At 49.3% G+C, this 22,623-nt stretch overlaps 1 protein-coding gene across 1 annotated transcript; it reads left to right on the top strand.

Annotated features, from left to right (window-relative positions):
- Window positions 1–209: 209 nt before the first annotated feature.
- On the top strand, window positions 210–21,908 carry LOC138682642 (olfactory receptor 14C36-like). Its single transcript, XM_069773905.1, has 6 exons — window positions 210–307; window positions 413–436; window positions 995–1,053; window positions 11,408–11,671; window positions 11,754–12,246; window positions 21,788–21,908. The coding sequence occupies exons 1-6, from the start codon at window positions 210–212 to the stop codon at window positions 21,906–21,908; spliced, it is 1,059 nt and encodes a 352-aa protein (XP_069630006.1).
- The last annotated feature ends 715 nt before the right edge of the window (window positions 21,909–22,623 follow it).

Here is a 22,623-nt window from a genome sequence, read left to right as displayed (position 1 = left end):
CTGAACAAAATCAAAGCCATTTCCCATAGACCCTCCCCCTGTTACACAGAGACACATTTTTCCTTTTCTAGGAGAACTTCCTTCAGCTCTGTGCCTGCTGCCCTGGTTGGTGCTGGCTGAGAGCACCATGAAGAGCAGGGCCTCTGCCCATGGGGTCTTGATAAGTCAGTCCTGCTCTGCAGAACTGGGTTCATGGGAACGGTGAGGGTATGGGCCAGTGCTGCTCTTCAACTTTGTCAGATGAAACCACTGTTAATGCAGAATGGCTTGTCAGCATCTGCACTCCCAGTGCTAATGAAAGGGAACGGTAAAGGCAGTTTACGAGTTATTTGGGTTTTTTACAGCTCCACCCATCTAAACCTGGGGACTGTTCTCAGATGGCAGAAACCCTCAACATTTCTTCTGCACTCAGGGTGAACAGAGTGAGTGCTTCAAGGTAAGAGGATTGCCTGTGGCTTAATGCAGAGCGAAGGGATCTGGTCTGTCCCTCCATTTAGTTCCCAGTTTCCTAGTGCTTGCACCTGTCTGAGATGGAGGGTCATCACACGCTCATGTTACCCTGAAAATCAACCAGACACTGCTGAGAGTAGAGGGATCCACTGCAGACCACTAAATGTCTCACTCTTTCTCAAGGTCTCAGCTGCCGACTTCTAGCCCAGGACACTCATGCCTCATTTCACCAACCCAACAGCATTTCCTCAGTTGCAGGGGCTTTGCGTTCTTCATGGGGCTTTAAGATATGCCTATATGCTATGTTATAGCTCTGCATCCCTGAGGACAGCTCGCAGCTTGGAAGGACACCCCAAGGGGATAGCCAAGTGTCCTAATGAGGGCATCTCAGTAAGAGTCAGCTCATACCCCAGACCCACAGACTGTATTGACCAGATCTCCACGGGTGCCAGGAACGCTGGGACACTTGTTCCTATGGACACAGCTGCATGAAAGGACCCACAAGATCAGTGTGAAACTCTGCACCTGAAACTCCCATCCCTAGGCAGCCTGACTGCAAGAACAAGAGTAACACAGACAAGTGGAGAAACAAGGAACAGTACAGTGAGGGTCTGGCTGAGAGACGCAAGGGAAGAGGCAGCTGGGCACTTGGGAAAGCATTACCATTACCCACCTGTGCATGCCACTTCCCAGGCATCAACATTGCCAGGCAGTTGCTCTCAGCCCCTGTGCTCTGCAGAGGGAAATGGACACATGGCTGGAGAGCTGCACCGTGGCTCTGCTGGAGGTCTGGCTGCAGAGGAGGTTGTTTATGTCTTGGACCCCACAGCCCTGAGGGCAGAGGCTTTGCTGGGTTGGAGAGGAGGCAAGGGGGCTTGCTCAGAGGAAGGGGTCTGAATTGGAGGGGATGCTATGGAGTTGTCTGAATTCTCCTGCCCACAACATTTGTGGTCTTAGTTTCTTCTCATTCCCTCCTTGATCATAACCCTGCTGCCTGGAGATTTTCCTCCTGGGAGGTGTTTTTCTGCCCCATGTCTTTTCCCTGTCTGTGCTCACAGACCCTGTCCCAAGCTTTGTGCACTCACCCTGGCCGTACAGAAACCTTCCTGGTTGCACGGCACTGGCTGGGTACAGGTTCCTGTTGCAGGTGGAAAAGGGCAGGTCAGAACAACCCTGCTGGATGCAGCAAAGGTGATGCTGGTGCTGTCCCTAAGCAGAGGAGTGGCTGAAGGCACTTTCGGAGGCTCATATGAGACCTACTGGTCACTCAAAATTACAACTCAGTACTCTCAGTGACTTGTTCAAGCATGAGAGCTCCTTTTCCATTTCTCCCCCCAAATTCCCCAAGGGAAGGAAACTGAAAACACAGACTCAAGAAAGCGCCTTAGCTTTACGGCAATCCCTGCCTTTACCTTCCCGTTGAAAAGTTCCCTCAGAAATGTCCTGTGGTGATCTGGAGCTGTGAGCAGCCCTGACCCACGCAGCACCCTCTTGACAACAGAAGGACCCTCTTGACAACATAAAGACCCTCTCCTGCCAGGAGTTGCTTCTTCCAACCACAGCACCAGAGCTGCTCCCTGCAGTGTTGTTTGGATGTCCTTGGGCAAGCTGAATGCTGACCCTGGCAGGAGACAAAGTCCCTGCGCTGGCACACAGCCACCCTGGGGCTCAGGGACCCTGCTCTGAAGGACAGTCCGGGGCACCCCTGGCGGCACACCCAGCTTCACACTCTGCAGCCTTCCCTGGGTGAAGGCAGCTGACATGCTCTGTGCCTCTGACGGTGGTGCAGCAGGGAAGCTGTACTCCAAAACATGTCCTTTTTCTCTACCCTGGAGAAACTGCAAGAATCCTCCTGACAGATCCCATAGGCTGTGGGATGTGCCAGCTTTAGGAGATCTTTCCAGGAACCGTAGCTGCATTGCCCTGGAGCCAGAGACTTACCCTGTTAAGGGCTGTGAAGATTTTTCTCCAAGTGAGCTTTCCTCTGCCCTCCCACTCCAGACTCCCTTTAAGTTCTCTCTGCCTCACTCCTCTGCCCTCGATGCCTGCAGGCAGTGCCCCCAGCCCTGCTCCTGGGCAGAGCTGTCTCTCTGCAGCGCTGCCCGCTTGCCATGAGCTCCCTCTGTCCCAGGAGCCCAGCCCAGCTCAGCAGCAGAGGACCAGCCCAAGGCAGCACTTGCTCTGCCCCCTCTGGGCTCCCTCCAGCTGTCCCTGGGCCTCCAGGGGAACCTGCTGGGAAACAGGTTGAAGCAATCACTGATGTTCCCTCCGTCAGCTGGGGAGAAACACTGATTTTCAGAAGTGTCATTTCTCCTCCCAGAGACAAAGTTACATCTAAATGTAAATCACCTTTTTTGGTCTTATTATTAGACAGGACACCTAGATAGTGACAGGGAGATATCTCCTTTACTCTTGCTGAGGGAAGGGATTCTGCTGAATTAACAGAGGCATCTAATCCTGTGTTTCTATTCCTAGCATTTAAAGGTGACTCAGCTCCCTCCTCTGCCTGCCACAAACCCACAGGAGGTGGGATTCCTCTTGCCTCTGTTCAGATGGGCACAAAATAGGCATGTGAATGCGAGCTCCTTGTCTCAGCTCCCATGTGAATTAATGGAGATGGAAGGCAGGAGTGAGATGTTCAGATGCAAATACCTGGTGACATTTGAGTTGCCAGAGGTGGTGCAAGACACATGCAGGTAACTGTAGGCTCTAATGGAGAAGTTCATAGAGACAGGGCAAAATCTCAGGGATCATACAGGAGACTGGTAGGAAATTCCATAGGCCAAGGGAAATAATGGCCAAAAGAACCTTTTCCTACTTGTTACATTCATGGCAGTTTATAGAGGTATTCATATGAACAATTCCAGTCATGTACCATAGGGTCAGGCAGGTCTCTCTCTTTTCCATCTGCTGAATTTACTAGCTCTCCAGTGACTATAACGACATTTGTCCCATGTTCATCCACACATTGTCTAACAGAATGCAGGGCATGTACTCTGTTTCATGTTCACATCGAGGCCCATGGAACTACATAAGCTGCCAAGGCTTGCACGGACCACAGGGCTGACAGGAAAGCAATTCCCATTCAGGGCAGGTGCGTCACAGATGCCCCAGACAGCATTGCAGAGAGTGTGATTTGTTGCCTGTGTGCCCTTGGCTGATATAATCAGTCAGATGCATCAGTCATCAGCTGTCATCAGAGAGGCAAGGTCTGTCTCTTCTCTACCCAACAGCTGCAGGCATTGCAAGGACAAGAAGCACATCGCACGGGGATCTTTACTCACTCTCTTGATGATACAATCAATGAGAAGACCAAATATTTTCAGAGTGTGCCTAGATACATCTTGTCTTCAAGGACAGCATCCTCCAAGCACAGTAATGGTTCATATCAAAATCAATTGACACTTGAAAAGGAATTGAAGGGCATCAAGATGAGCTGTTGCTACTTCAGGAACAGTTAAAGAAGAATCGGAAATACTGTGCTACCACTGCTAAATTTAGTAACAGTAGATGTAGGTAGATCTGAGATACTCTATGTCCTCTTTGCCTCAGTTACCACCAGCAAGGTCTCCCAGGCCTTTGTGCTTTGAGGCAGGACTCTGGAGAACAACCCGTGGTGGATGGGTATCGAGCCGAGGGTTACTTAAGCAAACTGCACCCTTACCAGTCCTTGGGACCAGAGAGTTTGCATCCAAGGGTGCTGAGAGAGTGTTTTTCCCCAGGAGGTGCTGGTCTGTTATGATCCCAGTAAGAAAGGCACTCAGACTCTGTGAGCTATCTTTTAACATTAGATCTAGCACTATAAGAGGAGTATCACAGAGGCAATCTTATGTCCCTTTAGAAAATGGGAGCCCCAGGTCGTGTAGCATTGAACGGAATTCTGACCCAAACACAGCACCCTTCTTAACCATCCATAGAAGACAGTCTTCTGTTTTGGTCATTCAAGCTACTATAGGGTTTTCTTACTTGGAAACAACCCTTCATCATCTTTACAAACAGAAACGTTTTCATGAGAATTTCTTGCTGAACTGTTAGGTACAGGCAAGGCCACACAGGAGGCATAATGTCTGGTACAAAGGAGGACCTGCATGCAGACTTCTGTGTGACAATATGCCGCTGAGTTTGTGCTGGGGCCAAGGGATCTCTGCAGTACAGCACGGGTTTCAAGGCCATGCTGTACATGCAGCACAGTGCAGTACAGCACTAACTGCTTGATGTACAATGGTCTTCTGGTCAGGATCAGTGCTCACGATTCCCTGTGAGAAGTCTGTGCTCTACTACAGTGCCACAGCTGAGGTACTGTGGCCCAAATGTGCAGTGCCAGGAGGAGCCCCATGTCTTGTCACAGTGCTGTGGCATTTTGGGATTAAATGAGATGTGGTGGGACAGCTTGCTGAGCTGTGGTGCTGCAGTGAAGGGATACAGGCTCTGCTGGAGAGAGTGGCAGGGAGGATGAGGATGGGGGAGCGCTCCATGTGTGAAGGAGCAACTCAGATACATGGAGCTTCTCTGTGAAGTGGGCAACAGGTTGAGTTAGCTTGTGTGAGTGACGATGAGAGGAGAAGTCAGTAAGGGTGACATCATCTTGGCAGTTACAAACTACTTGATCAGGGAAAGTAGACCAAAAAAGTCTTCTGTCAGCAACCTGAAGAAGTCTCCAGGTTAATGAGCAGGTTCCTAGGGGGGGACTGTAAGTGCCCCGGCATTCACTGGCCATGCAAAGCAGCACGGTGCCAACAGTCTGGAGGCTCTTGGGAGGACTTCTTGGCACAGCTGCCAGGTGGGCCAGCAAGTGTGATGCTCACCTGGACCTGATCCTGACCAAAAAGGAAAATCTGGTCAGGGATATGAGAATCTGTGTCAGCCTTGGCTGTCATGACCATGAAATAGTGGCCTCCCAAGCCCTAATTTCTCCCTGGTTTCAGTAAGAGGTGGAGGGGTGGAATAGGGTAGTTGGTATAGGCCAAGGTACAGATCCCACATTTCTGAAAAGGCACAAAGGCAGGAAAATTTTTCCTGTGGTCTTGTGACCGATACCTACTGCTCCTGACCCATGGAGTACACTGACACAATATGTGCTACCTGCATTTCCAGTCTCTGAAGCCCTAACTGTTCAGCAGAGATCCTAGAAGCCCCGAACTCCCTTCGTCTGCCCTGCGTTTCAACACGTAAAGTGAAAGTAACCCAGTCAAAATCTTGGTTTTGATTCTCTTCACAGCCTAAAGTACCACATGGGTAAGGAGGCTGGCCAGGAAACATAAAGAGGAATCAAAGGTAGGACTAGATATCTACTGAGTACAGGACAATGCCACCCTGAATTGTCCTGTGAGCCTCTGCTGTAGAAACCCTCACCTCTAATTTAATCTCTTCTCCTGGGGCACACTGCAAGGCTCATGGAATTTGCTGTCCTAGGGACGGACAGACATTCAGAATTCTTTTGTCCCTGCCATGTCTCTGCTCTGAAGCAAAGCCTTTGCATACATGGGGTGTTGGACACTTGGTACCAGGATTCCTTATGGCAAGTATGAGCTTGGCTGGTGCCACGGCTAGGGTGCTTCAGCCCAAATGTGCAGCAATGCCCTCAGACAGGGGCACAGACAGGAAAAGCTAGAGCTGTTACTGTGGGAGACAGTGCTGTGACATGGTGGCAGAGCTCAGTACAGCTGGTCTTCAAGGAAAGCATCCTCCAAGCTCAGCAATAGTCCAGATCACAACTCAATCTAAACTTGAAAGGCAATTCAGGGGCACCCTAATGAGTGTTTTCCACTTCAGGAACAGTTAAAGGAGAAACAAAGATACCATGTGGCCATTGCTGAGTTTAGTAAGAACAAGTGTAGGTAGATCTGAGATTGTCTGTGTCCTCTTTGCCTCATTCTTCCCCAGCAAGGTCTCACAGGCTTCTGTGACTCGAGGCAGGACCCTGGAGAAGAACAAACAGCGGTGGATGGGATCAAGTCAGGAGTCACTTGAGCAAGCACAGTCCTTACCAGCCTATGGGACAGGATGGGTGGCATTGCAGGGAGCTGAGAGAGCAGGCCAATATCACAGTGAGGCCACTTCCATCATCTTTGAAAAGTCATGGCAACTGGGGGCACACACTGATGACTGGCAGCACCCAAACATTGCATGCACCTTTCAAATATGTGCAAGGGATGAGCAGGGGAGTGAAAGGCTGTGCTCCAGAGCATGTCCGCTCAGATCACAATTCTCTGATATCTGAAAGAGCAGGTGACTGGATTTACCCAGGGGAGACTGTGCCTGGCCATACTCTTTCTTCCCATGAAGAAAGGACAGGATTTCTAGACATGAGGAGAGCAGTGGTTATCACTTACCAGGAAGTCAGCAAAGTTTTTGACGTTGTCCCACAGAATATTTTTGTGCCCAAGTTAGGATATTATGGCCTGCATGGAAGGATAAGTAGATAGGTAAAAAACAGCTGGACAGGTGACCTCAGAGGGACATGGTCGATGACTGTTACTCTGCCTGGAGGCCTGTAGATAGTAAGGTACTACAGGGGTCTATCCTGCAACCTGCCATGTTTAAGATGTTTTTAAAGATCCCAAGGAGATGAGAGAGTGCTTTTTCATAACATTTGTAGCTGACAGCATATTTAGGAGAACAGCCACCACGCTGAAGCTCAGGGCTTCCACCCAAAGGGCAAAGAGTGGCCCAAAAGAAAGCTCATGATATCCAATAATAACAAATGCAAACTCCTGCCCTTGAGGTGCACTAATCCCATGCAATGACAGAGGGCAGGGGCTGTGTGGCTGGATAGCAGCTCTGCAGGAAAGACTCTGGTGGTCCTTGGATTTCATTAGGAAAAACATGAGGCATCAGCAATGAAGGCCAAAAGCATTCCGGGCTGTATGTGCAGGAGCACAGAGAGTGGATGCAATTATCCCCTTCTGCTCAGCACTTTTTACACCACATCCAGATTACTTCCCTAGTTTATGATCCCCCACAATTACAGAGAGATGGATAAACTGGAGAAAGTTCATTGGAGACCCATGAAGGTGGTCAGGGCTGGAGCACACGTATTACGAGAAGAAGCTTAGAGAGCTGGGCTTGTTCACTCTGAAGACTGACTTAGGTTCATGTCCGTGGTACAAGAGAAAAGGACAGGAGGCAATGGGAAGAAAAAAGAGAGGATCAGGGTAGGTGCAGGGAGAAACTCTTCCAATATGAGGATAGTCAAATGCTGGAAGCTGTTTCCCAGGGAGTGTGTACCAGCTCTATCCCAGAAAGCGATCAAGATGTGTTTGGATAAAGCCCTCAGTAGTCTGGTCTGGCCCTGCTTTGAGCAGGAGGCTGGCCAAGACACCTCCTGAGGTCCCTTCCAGCCCGAATGAGGCTGTGCTTTCTTCCCCTTCATTTTTTCAAGTTGGGCAAAGCTCTCAGGTTCTCCTTGACCACAGAAGTAATTCACATCAGGTGCCAGGCTGCTTCACAGGTGCCCCAAACAGCCCTGACCACATCCTTTGCTTCCCTTTTCATCCCTTGAAACCACAATTGCTTCTCTTTTATTCTCCTAATGCCCTCCAAAAAGAACAGCTTCCCTGTTAATCCATTCCCCATTGGCCATACATTTCTTTTTTCTTACAATCTTTTGGTATTTCTGAGACAGTTGCTGTAGTGATTTTCAACCTTGGGTAGCAACTCCATTAAGCACATCATTCTCTTTTATTACCTGTGGTGTCCTGCATTTCCCCATATTCATATCTTGTTTGAGACACTGTCCAACAAACCTTAAATGCTGACATGTTTTGAGTTTCAGTGCAGAGGGACCTTGACATACTTGGAGACTTGGCCAAAAGAAGCCCCCTGAAGTTTTACAAGGCAAAGGGGGCAAGGTCTGCTCTGGGGGCAGAACAAACCCCGTGCACTGGGACAGGCTGTGAGCTGACTGGCTGAAGAGTGTCCTGAGGAGAAGAGCATGGGAATCATGATGGGTGCCATATGAGCCAGTCAGTTTCCCAGTTTCAAAGAAGGATGCAAAAACTAGAGAAAGTCCAGAGAAAGTCTGTTATGATAGGGTTAGGGGCATCAAACACATGAGGTGTGTGGAGAGGCTGAGGGAACTGGGCCTCTTTATTCTGCTGAAGGGGAGACGCAGGGCAGTCTAAAAGCAGGTGACACCTGCCTGGAGAGAGGATGGTGGAGGCAAACTCTTCTGCAGTGGCACATAGTATGGCAGAGGCAACAGCCACAAGTATCCTCTAGGGAGCTTTATACTGACCATTAGCATTAACTCGCTAGGTGGGTGCTGCCCTGCAGCAGGACACCCAGAGGCTCTCTGTGATCTCAACCTTTAGAGTTTTTCAGGTCCCCAGACTGTCACCCAACCTGACTCTGGGATTAATGATAACCCTACCTTTTGGTGGGAGGCTGGACCAGAGACTCCCCCATCAATCCCCTTCCCCCAAACCAAAACAGGCAACTCTTCTTCTAATAAAAGAAATGCCACAGGGCATCAGCCTCTCTCCAGCTGAGGGAGGGAACATCAGTGATTACTTCAGCAGCTTCCCCTGGAGCCCCAGGGATGCCTGGAGGGAGCCTGGAGGGGGAGAAGAAAGTGACACCTTGGCTTGGTCCTCTGCTGTTGGGCTGGGACGGGCTCCTGGGAAGGAGGAAGCTTATGGCAAGTGGGCAGCACCGCAGACAGTTCTGCCCAGAAGCACCTCCTCTGCAAAGTGCAGCAGGGCTGCTGCTTCGTCCTGAAGACAGCAGGGGGAGACAAGTGAGACAGAGAGAGCTTAAAGGCAGTCTGGAGTGGGAGGACAGAGGAGAGCTCACTGGAGGAGACATCTTCACAGCCTTTAACACCGTAAGTCTCTGGGTGCAGGGAAATGCAACTGCAGTTCCTGGAAGGCTCTCTTAAAGATGTTATAGCCCATAGCCTATGGGATCTCTCTCCAGTGCAGAGGAAGAGGACAGGCTCCAGATCAGGGATTCCTTGCTGCACCATCAGAGGGACAGGGCATGAGGAATCCCTTCTCCCAGCAATGGCTGCAGGGGTGTGAATGTGTGTGTACACTCCGGGGTGCCCAGGGCTCTCCTTCAGAGCAGGGTCCCTGTACCCCAGGGGACTGTGTACCAGGGCAAGGACTCTGCCACCTGCCAGAGTCAACGCTCAGCCTGCCCTTGGATCTCCCCACGGTGGTGGAAGAAATATCTCTGGGTGGAAGGAGCAACCCCCCAGCAGGGCAGGGTCCTTCTGCTGTTGAGAGAGTGTTGCATGGGTCAGGGCTGCTCGCAGCTCCAGATCACTCTGAGGACATTTGCAGAGGATCGTTCTGAAGAAGGACATCAAGGCTGCATTTATTTGAAAGGGAAGGAGTCTGTGCTTTGAGATTTCTTCTCTTGGTTGACTGGGTGGGTGGTGGGAGATGGGAATTTATATCTCCACTGTGGAGAAGGCATTGAGACCCCATTTCTCTTTAGCCCTTGTCTGAGACCCTCCTTAGCCCCTGCACAAACAGACGTGGCCTTGGGCAGTGCCCTGCTGCCAGGAGGAGTCTTCAGGACAGAGCTGAGCACACAGCAGGTGGGATGGGGTCTGGGAGCACTGACAGGGAGGAGACATGGGCACAGAGAAACAGCTCCTGGCTGTGATAGTTCCAGGCAACAGAGACGTGGGCACAGAGGGAGAGGCAGTTGCTGTCAGAAACAAAGTGAGAGGGGGGATTTGAGTGCCTCCCTGACATCCCCTGCAGTGCAGATGCCTTCCCTGGAGCAACCCTCTGGTCTCCTCTCCCACCCAGCACAGCCCCTGCCCTCAAGGCCATGGGGCACCTTCCCAGCAGCCTCACCCTTGAAGAGGAGAAATTACCAAATAACCAACCACCTGTCCCTTTCTGCCTCCATCAGCAGCATCACTGTGGAATTTCTCCATTTTTCCCCTCCTGTACCTGCTCCTGTTACTGTCATCACTGGACTTGCTGGGATGGGGGGGTGGGGTTAAGCTGCAGTTCAGAGACCAATGCTGTGGGTCCTCCCATGCAGATGCATCCATGGGAGTAAAGTCCCCTCATAATCTGTGGGCTCAGGGCAAAACAAATGACCCAATTCCCCTTCAGGACACCCCATCTTTAGGACATTCAACTCTTTCTCTGAGGGGCTTGTGCTGGGCTGTGGGTTACCCTCCAGATGGGCACAGCTTTCCTGTGGCATCTCTGTGTTATCCAGCAGCCCCATGGAGGAAACACCTTGGTGCAAAAGTCATGGAAATGCTGCTGGGCATCTCTGTGCAGGCAGCTGCAATGAGTCCTGTGTGTCCCTGGCTAGGAGGGGAGAGCTGAGATCCTCCTCGGGTACAAAGAGGTGGGGTGAGGGGTTTGGAGAGCTTTACTTGCAAACTGGATCTTTCTAGTCCCAGCAGTGTCTAGTTTCTTCTCAGGGGAACATCTGAGTCTATCATCCTCTAGCTCAAAGAGGTGCCAGCACAGGGCAGATGAGGCCAGGGCTGATGGACGGAGTGACTCTCCTCACTGTGAACTATAGGACAGCCCCTTGGCCTCTCAGGACCCACAATATTTCACTTGAAGTGCAGCAGAAATTCCAAGAATTTCTGGCTTAAAAGCACTCCTCAGTTGTGGTGGGACAATTAGAACAGAATACACAATACAAAATCCCCACAGCTCTGCCCTGCAGTCAGGTGAATCGGGAGGAACAATGCTGAAAAGCTTTTTGATATCATGAGTGGATTTAATCTGCGATCACCCCATGTTCCTGTTTACCTATTGCTGTAGGGCAGGACTGACTCCTCCAGAGCTCACAACAGAGCCCTCTACTCCATGGGGCACCCTCAGCTACCACCAACCACAGCTCACAAAAGGGACTGGACAAAGGTCTTCTTTAAAAGGGAGATGCAGTCTCTGAGACTTCAGAGAGATGCGGCGTAGGATCTTTCTCAGAGAAGTCTACATTAACTTTTCACTGTGTTTTCCTCCATGGACAGTGCCCAATGCTGAGAGGAAGCAAATATCCAACAGTGGCTCCATTATCGAGTTTTTTCTCCTTGCATTCATGGACACATGGCAGCTGCAGCTCTTGCACTTCTGGCTCTTCCTGGGCATCTACCTGGCTGCCCTCCTGGGCAATGGCCTCATCATCACCGCCGTAGCCTGCGACCACCGCCTCCACACCCCCATGTACTTCTTCCTCCTCAACCTCTCCCTCCTCGACCTGGGCTCCATCTCCACCACTGTTCCCCAAATCCATGGCCAACTCCCTGTGGGACAGCAGGGCCATCTCCTACTGGGGATGTGCTGCACAGGTCTTTTTCTTTCTCTTCTTGATTGCAGCAGAGTATTGTATCCTCACCATCATGGCCTACGACCGCTATGTTGCCATCTGCAAACCCCTGCACTACGGGACCCTCCTGGGCAGCAGAGCTTGTACCAACAAGACAGCAGCTGCCTGGGGCAGTGGGTTTCTCCATGCTGTGCTGCACACGGCCAATACATTTTCACTACCACTCTGCCAAGGCAATGTTGTGGACCAGTTCTTCTGTGAAATCCTCAAGCTCTCCTGCGCAGATTCCTACCTCAGAAAAGTTGGGCTCATTGTGGTTAGTCTTTTAGCAGCATTTGGGTGGTTTGTTTTCATTGTGCTGTCCTATGTGCAGATCTTCATGGCGGTGCTGAGGATCCCCTCTGAGCAGGGACAGCACAAAGCCTTTTCCATGTGCCTCCCTCACCTGGCTGTGGTCTCCCTGTTTATTAGCACTGGCATGTTTAACTATCTGAAGCCCCTCTCCATCTCCTCCGTGTACGCGGGTCTGGCAGTGGCTGTTCTGTACTTGTTGGTGTCCCCAGCATTGAACTCCCTCATCTACAGCATGAGGAACCAGGATCTTGAGGATGCCCTGAGGAAACTAATGACTGGATGCTTTTCAAAAGCAATAAACTGCCCATCTTCTGCATGTCACTCATGCTGTAACTCATGATAGGCCCAGTCTCTCTTTCGTATGTTTTGTAGTTCTGGATGTTGGTTTGGAGTTGGGGTGGTGGCTTTGTCTGGGTTTCCCTTTTTTTAATTGTTCACAAAGAAATGTCATTATTCATCCCACTTCTAATTCACCATCTACCTTTATAATTTGGTTCATATACTCTGTAAATGAGAAGCCATGCTCTCTGTGTATTTAAACAAAATAAAGGACCTTGCAGTGAGTTGTTTGTCTGAGATCCTTCCTCTGAGACCTTTGTGAAGTTGAAGGCAAAGTGCCTGGCTTCAGAGGTGGAGGAAAAAGAGTCCCAGCACAGCAGCGCTGTCAGGGAGCATCAGCCATGTTCCTTCCAGAGTTTTCTCTTTCCACTTCCCCATTCTCCTTCTGAGCCCTTGTGTTGGTGTAAGGCATGCGTGCTCTTGAGGCTTGGTGTCGTGGTTTAACCTCAGCCAGCAACTAAGCCAAACACAGCCACTCACTCGCTCCCCCTGACCCAGTGGGATGGGGGAGAGAATCAGAAGAAAAAAGGTAAACTTGCAGGTTGAGATAAGAACAGTTTAATAGAAAGGAAGAAACTAATAATCATAATAATAATAAAATAACTATAATAATAAAAGAATTGGAATATTTAAATCAAGTGATGCACAATGCAATTGCTCACCAATTGCCAACCAATGCCCAGTTAGTTCCTGAGCAGCGATTCCCCCCAGGCCAACGCCCCCCTGTTTCTACACTGCGCATGATGTCACATGGTATGGGATACCCCATTTGCCGCTTTGGGTCAGCTGCCCTGGCCATGTACCCTCCCAACGTCTTGTGCTGCTCCAGCCTTCTTCCTGGCTGGGCATGAGAAGCTGGAAAATCCCTGAGTTAGTAGAAGCACTACTTAGAAACAACTGAAAACATCAGTGTTATCAACATTCTTCTCATACTGAACCCAAAACATAGCACTATACCAGCTACTAGAAAGAAAATTAATTCTGTTCCAGCCAAACCAGGACACTTGGTTACAGCCCTGCTGTGTGGTAGCCCTGTGACTCCAGGAAGGGACAGGCAATGAGCACTTCTGTGACAGCTCCATAACAGCATTTCCATCATGCAAGGGGATCTCCTTAGTGCAGTGCCTGAAGGCTTACGTCCTCTTCCAAAGTTACTCTCAAGAACATGCCTAAGGAGTAGACTCTAAGGACGCTTTTGCTTTTGACTGTTTCTGTGTGGGCTCAGTGTGATGAGACCAGGGTCCTCGTATGGCCTTCTGTGGACTTAGGGCTGGTGCAGGTTTTGCTTGTTTGTGGCCAGTGCCCACGCAGATGGTGAATAGTCTCATGCTAAACTGCCTGGGGCTCTACACCATGTGTTAGTGCTGATGGTAGGCAAGTGTTTTTCTGGAGGGACTTGGTAGCTGCCAGAAGAGCACAGAGGATCTGCAGGGACAGGATGTGCCAGGGAGTCTGCAGTAAACGGACCCCACCCAGTGCGACCCTTTCCATCCTGGAGATCCCAGAGACAATATGCTAATTCTGCGTGTGAACCAGCGAAGGAGAGCTCTGCAACCCCAGGGGCCACAGCAGGCACAGGGAAAAGAGTCTGCCTGAAGATCCCTGGGGCCAGGACTCCGTGCTGTCCTGGGGTGTGGGGCTGGCACAGGTGTCTGAAGGCACTGGGATATCCTGAGCGTGGCAGACAGAGAGACACTGTCACTGATCTCCATTTCCTCCATTTGATTCTGCAGGGCCTACCCAGACCGGGCTTTTCTGCTGGGCTGGGCTGGAGCGAGAGCAGGGAGGTGGGGAGAGCTGGGGAGGAGCTGGGCTGAGCTGAAAAGACCCCCAGAGAGGAAAACACCAATGAGCAACTGAATTGTGTGAGTGTGCAGGGTGGGGGCACACAGCAGTGTTCTCGCACAGCCAGGCCTCCTGGGAGAGACATGAAGAGCAGCAAAGCAGGACCTGGTCTGTGCCCTTGTTTGCTGGAGACCCTGGGGCAGCTGCCGCAGAGCAATCATCACAGACCAGCCCCTTGCAACCACCATTTTGATCATTGTCCTCTCACCACAACTGAGAGAGGTTGTTCTTCCCTCCATGTGGCTGTTCCCTGGTTTAACCCCAGCTGGCAACTAAGGACCACACAGCTGCTCACTCACCCCCTGCAGTGGGTTGGGGGAGAGAAATGGAAGGGTGAAAGTGAGAAAACTCGTAGGTTGAGATAAAGACAGTTTAATAGGGAAAGCAAAACAAGGAATTCATTCACTGCTTCCCATTGGCAGGCAGCTGTTCAGCCATCTCCAGGAGAGCAGGGCTCCGTCACATGTAATGGTTACTTGGGTAGACAAACACCATCACTCCAAACATCCCCTCGGTTTATATACTAAGGATGACCTTCTATGGTATGGAATATCCCTCTGGGTAGTCCAGGTCATCTGTCCTGGCTATGGTCCCTCCCAGCTTCTGCTTGCTGGCAGAGCATGGGAAACTGAACAATCCTTGACTTAGGATAAGCACTATGTAGCAACAACTAAAACATCAATATGTAATCAACATTATTCTCACACTAAATGCAAATCTCACTGTACCAGCTACTAAGAAGAAAATTAACTCTATCCCAGCCAAAACCAGGTCAGAAGGACACCAAATGACTAGGTCAGAAGTCCAGGTTCTCGCTGAGGCGAGATGTAAGCATGCACATCGTGTATGTCTGTTGAGATAAACCTGAATGGCACAAAAGCCATCAGCTATTCCTGTGGGACAGACAGTGTATCAAGGTCACTTCATGTTGAGAGTAATGTCCCAAGGAAACTACCTGAATGCAGTATTGCAATGTGCTTCCTTGAACCGAAGTCCCTGTGTCCTCTCTGGAGGCCTGCTACAGCTCCACTACCCAGCCCCAGCTTCTGGCCAGCTTTGCAACTCAGGACAGCACGATCTCTGCTCACAGCAGTGTTAGTACTATTTCCTGCAACTTTTGTATGTACTGAGTGGTTTTTTTCTGGTGGTCACATCCTATGGTCAGTACTGGGCTGTATGCAACGCACTTCCTTTTGCAAGAGTCATGAACTGGATGGTCTGTCTCTAGAAGGCAGCTGCACCTTAGCTATGGGGATTTCTATGCTCTACAATAATCACTTCATTCTTGTCCCAGATACAGTTCTGTGGCCCCAATGTCCTGGGACCACTCCTTCTGGGATTCTGTCCCATTGCTAAAGTTCTCCTGCAGTGACACCATGACTCTCGTGCACTTTGCTCTCATAACCTGCTGTGGCAGTACACCCCCCTCAACAGGAAACAAAACTTCTCCAGGCAGGGAGGAGAGGAAAAAAAACCCAAACCCTAGAGGCTGCAGGTTCAAAATTGAACTGACGAATCGAGATGCTCCAGGTACACTGAAGTGACCTTTTGGCCAATAGGGATTAAAATGACCATAGATCAGATTCGACAAGTGTATAAACAGGGTCCCGCCAAAGGACATGTTGGAATCAGTCATCCTCGGAGCAGCTGGTCTGCAGTCGGGGACTCCCCCTTGGCTTGTGGCACCGCCCTAGGTAACTCCTCAAGGTTGAGAGCCCTTATCTTTTAGGTGAATAATATGCACATTTTGAGGCATTATTTTAAACCTTAAGAATTCTTAAGATGCCTGCATAGTACTAATTCCCCTTTGTCATGGTTTAACCCCAGCCAGCAACTAAGCACCACACAGCTGCTCACTCACTTCCCCCCACCCAGAGGGATGGGGGAGAAAATCGGGAAAAGAAGTAGAACTCATGGGTTGAGATAAGAACTGTTTAATAGAACAGAGAAGAAAAAACTAATAATGATAATGGTAACACTAATAAAGTGACAACAGCAATAATGAAAGGATTGGAATGTACAAATGATGCGCAGTGCAATTGCTCACCACCCACCAATCGACACCCAACTAGTCCCTGAGGGGTGATTCCCCCCCCCCACTCCCCAGTTCCTGTACTAGATGGGACGTCACATGGTATGGAATACACTGTTGGCCAGTTTGGGTCAGGTGCCCTGGCTGTGTCCTGTGCCAACTTCTTGTGCCCCTCCAGCTTTCTCACTGGCTGGGCATGAGAGCTGAAAAATCCTTGACTATAGTCTAAACACTACTGAGCAACAACTGAAAACATCAGTGTTATCAACATTCTTCTCATACTGAACTCAAAACATAGCACTGTACCAGCTACTAGGAAGACAGTTAACTCCATCCCAGCTGAAACTAGGACACCCTTACATCACTGAGCCTGTGGTTTACAAACGTTACTGGAGTTCTAACTAAATTTTACTGAAGAGTAAATCTGAGTTGTAATACCTGTTGGATTTGATTATGCATGCCTCTGTAACATTTTAAATTGGCATAGTCATCAGGATGCTGTTAATAGAGGAATTATTATGAAGCACAGCTGTAGCCATTTCCCCCCAGAGATTGAATGGGCAAGGAAGTGGACGCATTTATTGGAATGAAAGATTGAAATTGTGCTAGCACAAACAAAAAAGCCCCCCAGTATTACCCAAATCTGAAAGTTAATCATGGGTGTGGACCCTGAGGTTTGGGATGGGGACATGTGGGGAGACTCTGATGAAAACAGCTCTGAAGAGGTAGAGGAATTGGAGGAAAGAGATGTGCAATGCCTTATTAAAACAGAAAGGCACACGGGCCTGCACAGTGGGAGCCCCCGAACCACTATTCGCACAACCCCTTGATTGGAACCCAAACTCGGTGAGTTACAAGCTAAGTTTTCGCGCAAGCCGGGCAAAACTGAAACTGAGTATTTGTGGAGAGTTTCTTTAATGGGGGGGGGGATCATATACTATTGCGTGATGATGAAGCGAGAGGTTACTGGGGACTGGGAGTGTTTCTGAATGATGGACTGGCAGGTGATCAGTCTATAACATCCCAAGTAGCCTACTGGGCTTGGGGTGTGGACCCCAAGGAGAGAGGAGAGCCTATTACTATCTGGGTAAAGGGACTGTCGGAGTTAAAGGAAGGAATGCAAAAAAGCCGCCTGTGTTCACACCATGTATGATGGAGGGCAGCAAAGGATACCGACGACTGCACCAGTGGACCCCTGCCACCTTAGACCCCTTATTAGAGGTCTGCCGGATGCTTTAAAGATACACGTCCAGTCCCTCAAAGAAAGAATCAGGGCGCCATTGAGCGCAATCAGCAGAACCCCCAGAGGCCTCCTGCGCATGTGATGACTTGGGTGGAAGTACAGCACAGCATACTAGTTCACCGGTGCGAGATGGGATGGGTGGAGCTGAGCGGTGGCACGGAGAGCAGCAGGAAGGTCCAGCCAGCCAGTTTTAAACCCTGCCCCAGCGGTCTTGATCTCGGGATCATTCAGGTTGGAACTATGATACCAGAAGGAACGATCTCTGGCGGAAGGCATTGGCACTGGGTGCACCCTGAGCTGTGCTGCACGGGGAGACCACTGATGACATCAAGAAGCTGGTGAAATTGCTGGAGGGGAAAACTAGAGACCCAAGGGAAGCACCAGCAACCACACCCACTCAGGAAGAGAAACAAAACCCTTTTGCGGCACTGCAAGAGGAACTGGAAGGGCTAAAAAACTAGAAGCTGTGGTTTGGGGTTCAGGCCGCTCAATCCGCATGGTGAATGCATGCCAGTGGTCTGCTGATAAAAAGCCTTATATACGCAATCCTGTGGGTCCAAGATGGATAAATTTAGAATTCTTAATTGATACAGGAGCCCAAATTAGTGTTTTAAAAGAAAGACAAGCTAGTGACCTGGGTATTAAACCATCGAGAAAGGCTATAAACATTAGAGGAGTGACAGGGGCGACAGAAAAATGCCCCATAACTCAAACTCAACTTTGGCTACCAGGGGAAAAGAGAATGACAGCTGTGGAAGTGGCTTTAAGCCCCTATGAGGGAAATATACTGGGATTTGATGTGCTGGCAGGCAGACGATGGTATCTACCCAATGGCAGGGTGTGGAGCTTCAGGGGCAGCGAGGCAGAGGCTATTCATGTGAGAGCATTGCAGGTTGCTCCTGCACTACCGCAATCTAAAGTAACCCGTGTCTCTCAATACCTCTTGCCAATCACTGCCAAACGGGGCATTTCGGAAGTAATTAACGATCTGGAGAAAAGAGAGATCATCAGTCGCACACATTCACCTTATAATTCTCCTGTTTGGCCAGTCCATAAATCAGATGGAAGGTAGCGACTAACAATTGATTATAGAAGATTGAACAGTAATACCCCACCATTAGCTTCTGCCGTTCCAAGTATTACCTCAGTAATAACAGCAATACAGGCTGCAGCCCACCCATGGATGGCTGCTTTAGATGTCAAAGATATGTTTTTATGGTTCCCCTAAGGGAAGAGGACAAGCCCCAGTTCGCCTTCACTTGGGAAGGGACCCAATACACTTTTAATCGACTTCCTCAGGGATATAAGCACTCCCCCACTATTGCTCACAATGCTTTAGCCAAGCTCCTTGATGCTGTGGAAGTACCATCAGGTGTCCACATATATCAATATATAGATGATATCCTAGTTGGTGGGGACAACAAAGAACAGGTAGGGCAAGTGGCTGAGGCCATCTGGAATCTGTTAGTCAAGAATGGGCTAGATGTTCCATCTTCTGAATGTCAAGGTCTGGGACAAGAATTCAAATTCCTGGGGGCATGGTGGGTAGCTGGAGCAGTTGCGGTACCTGACGATACTCTATCAGCTATTGAAAAGGGACAGACTCCAGGCAATAAAACCGAATTACAGCAGCTGTTAGGCACTTTGGGCTACTGGAGAAAACATATACCAGGGTTTTCGGTGGTTGGCCGCCCTCTTTGTGACTTGCTCTGAAAAAACCAGAAAATGGGATTGGACTTTGGAACATACAGAAGCCTTTAACACTCTGAAAGATGAGCTTAAGGCTTATCAGAGACTAGGTCCATTACACCCACAAGATCCATTAAGGGTGGAATGGGGATTTGCTGAACATGCCTCATACTGTGGCGTGTTTCAAAAGGGGCCACAGGGATGTCCCGACCCAATATCGGGGAGGGTTGTTAAATGATCCCGAGAGCGAGATTAAGACACAAACGAGGTCAAATGCTGTACAACCTTACAACTTTTATTTCCTACAACAACCAATAACTGCGATAGAACAGAGAGAGGAAGAAGGAAAAGAGGCAGACCTAAGCAAGAGAACGGAAGAGAGATAGCAAGACTGGTTACCACCACCACGAAGCCAGCAACATCCCGCTGAGTCGGTTCCGACGCCGGTGATGGAGGGTCGGGTTCCTCAGCTCACAGTCAGGTGCCTTTCCTTCTGATCCAGATGTTACAGTCCTTCAGGTGTCTTCCAAGTCCAGTTTTTTCGCTAGCATGCGGGACGGGAGTACGCAGTTCTTTTATTGTTCCAGTCCCCACCATTTCTCTGAAAAGTCCACCTATTTCTTCAGAACTCATTATCCTGTGTGCCGCCCCCTGTTCCTCCATGGGCGCATGCCCAGGTGCTCATGGTGGTTTCTCACCTTGCTTGTGGGCAAGCACAGCTTGGCAGGCGCAAATGTGGTGGCTTCTTCAGGGACATCTTGTGCATACTCCCCTACAACAACAGGATGTGGAGGCAGCAGCGATGTCGAGTCAGCAAATCAACACAGTCTCTTACAAGGGACCAGCTAGACCGTGATTATTTTCTCTTCCACTGCATTTAAAGACACTGAGCAATGATATTCATATTGGGAGAAGGGGATTCTTTCCCTCACTAGAGCAGTTAAAGAGGATGAAAAGCTGCGTACCTCACAGGATGTTATAGTACAGGGTCCTTTCCCTGTCTTAAATTCAATCCTCAATGGGTCACCTCCTCTGGAGGAAGTAGCCCAAAATACCACAGTAAGGAAATGGTATGCATACCTAGAAGGGATAAGCCAGTTGCTCCCACTAAAGGAGGGTCCGACTAAGGTTTTCAAACTACAGCAACCTGTAAACCCTGATCCAGCCTTGCTGGGTCAACCGTATGAACCTTCTCCAATTGAGGAGGCACCCAGATTTGTGTCAGGCTCAGAAGTGCAGGGAGTGTGGTTCACGGATGCATCTGCCCATCGAGTGGGATCAAAATGGCAATATAAAGCAGTGGCGTTGGAGGTTGATACTGGGAAGACAGTTGAGGAAAAGGGTGAAGGTAGTGCACAAGTAGGAGCACTACGGGCTTTATTAGTGGCCATAGATAATGGTGCTACCATTGTCTATACTGACTCTTATGCAACCTTTAAGGGTGCTACACAGTGGATATGTCAGTGGGAAATCTAGTAAGTGGGAAGCAGGTCATGCAAAAGTGTGGAGGACAGAGGACTGGCAACGTCTTTTGGCAATATGGAGATCCCAACCTTTAAAGGTGGGATGGGTGAAGGGACATGCTCAGGATGGAACCCCAGCTGCAAAATGGAATCAGCAGGTGGACCACCTGGCCCAAATCAGGATGGTCACCAGTGAGAAGGAAGATTGGGATAGACTAGCAGAATGGTTGCATATCAAATGAGGCTGCTCAGGGAAAGCAGATCTCTATTATGAATGCCGCTCTCGGCGTTGGCCAGTGTCTATGAAAACCTGTGAAGCAATTCTGACAGTTTGCCCGCAATGCCGAATAAGGCTTAAGGCTAATCACCCAAATCAAGCCCTGGCCCAGCATATCAGACAAGGCAAGGTTCTTTGGAGCATGTGGCAGGTTGATTACATTGGTCCTCTGAGACCATCCCATGGGAGGAAATATATTTTGGCAGGAGTGGAAGTAGTATCAGGATTGTCTATGGCAACAGCTGTTGGCACAGCCGCTGGCGACCAGACAGTTCAGATTTTGTGAGAGTGGTTTGGTATTCTACCTATTCCTGAATGCACTCAAAGTGATAATGGATCACATTTCACAGCCACAGTGGTACAAGACTGGGCAGAAGGGAGGGCATCAAATGGGTATTTCACACCCCATGTTACCCCCAAACCAATAGTATAGTTGGGCGAACCAATGGCTTGATTAAAAAACATGCTGATGTCTCACACCATAACTGGGACACACGATTACCACAGGCGGTTTTAACTGTTAACAACCGGTGGGGAAATTATGGAAGTCCAAAAATTCAAGCATTCGGTCCTACGGAACCATTAAGGGTCAAGGAGTCTATACCAGATGACCAGAGACACCAGTTTCCACAGGAGACATACGTGGGCCAATCTGTCATGGTGACACTGCCCTCCACTGGTATTGTTCCTATGACCTTAGCAAAACCCAGAGGCTTGTATGCCTGGGAAGCCTTGGATGGGAGTGGAAAGACTCACCGCATCAGTGCTTGGTGGATAATACCAGACTTCTAACCCTGTGACCCCGTATTAAGACTGGGGCCTGGTTTTGTGATTTTTAACAGATCAACGAAGAAACAAGCCATCCCAGTGCTTCTACTTGTAGTGATGATGGTGGCAGGCGTGGATGGTAAAGATCTGGATGACAATGTTGTGGCAAAAATGATGGACATCAATATATTGTGAGCCCTTGAGCTCACATGGGAGCAATGTAACAATTGTAGCTGGAGATTCAGATTGGATGGGGGAGAAGGTTATACTCATGTTATTTATAGTTGGTCACCAGGTGTGGTAAATGCTAGTTTGGTATGGAACACCAAATGTGACTATATCCTCCAACTAACCCATGAGACCATGGGGTGGAGTTGGAATGGTACTACACTGTGCCCTGAAATTCCGTGGGGGCGACTGCGTATGGTACCCAAGGGAGCATCGATAAAGCACTCTAGAACTGAGTTTACAAGTATCAACCTTAGTCAACGTTACATGTGACAGTTTGGGGACTCTTGAACAATCAGTTACAACATACCGGTAAAATGACTATCCAAAATTGAGCCCTATTGGATTTGATGCTACTGAAAGAGAAGGGTGTATGTGGAGTTTTGAACCTGTCAATGGACAACTGCTGTGTTCACTCCAAATGTGTCAACGTAGCTTCAAGATCAAATCAACAAAAAAAAGTGGCAAGAGATTCAGAGACAATTGCTCCTGCACCAGAGACTAATTGGCTGGGAAAGGTTTTGATATGTTCAGATTTTCTTTGATGGGGTGGGTGACCATCCCTCTCTAATCTTTAATAATGCTTGTAGTTATGATTATTGTTATCTGTATTGCAGTAGTTGTGTCAAAAGCATGGCAGTGAAGTCTGTACTAACAGTTAAGTATACTCCCTTAAAAGCCT

Source organism: Haliaeetus albicilla, chromosome 29 (genome assembly GCF_947461875.1).
Source record: "Haliaeetus albicilla chromosome 29, bHalAlb1.1, whole genome shotgun sequence".
NCBI classification, from domain to species: domain Eukaryota; kingdom Metazoa; phylum Chordata; class Aves; order Accipitriformes; family Accipitridae; genus Haliaeetus; species Haliaeetus albicilla.
The sequence above is the reverse complement of the archived record's forward strand: the minus strand, read 5'-3'. Positions and strand labels throughout refer to the sequence as shown.

Excerpts from the sequence above, each read along its gene's own strand:
- LOC138682642 (XM_069773905.1), top strand. The coding sequence starts at position 210 with ATGGGCCAGTGCTGCTCTTCAACTTTGTCAGATGAAACCACTGTTAAT. Across the intron at positions 1,054-11,407 it reads GAGAAACAAGGAACAGTACA|TGCCCAATGCTGAGAGGAAG; the intron begins GTGAGGGTCTGG and ends CTCCATGGACAG. Across the intron at positions 11,672-11,753 it reads CACTGTTCCCCAAATCCATG|CAGAGTATTGTATCCTCACC; the intron begins GCCAACTCCCTG and ends TCTTGATTGCAG.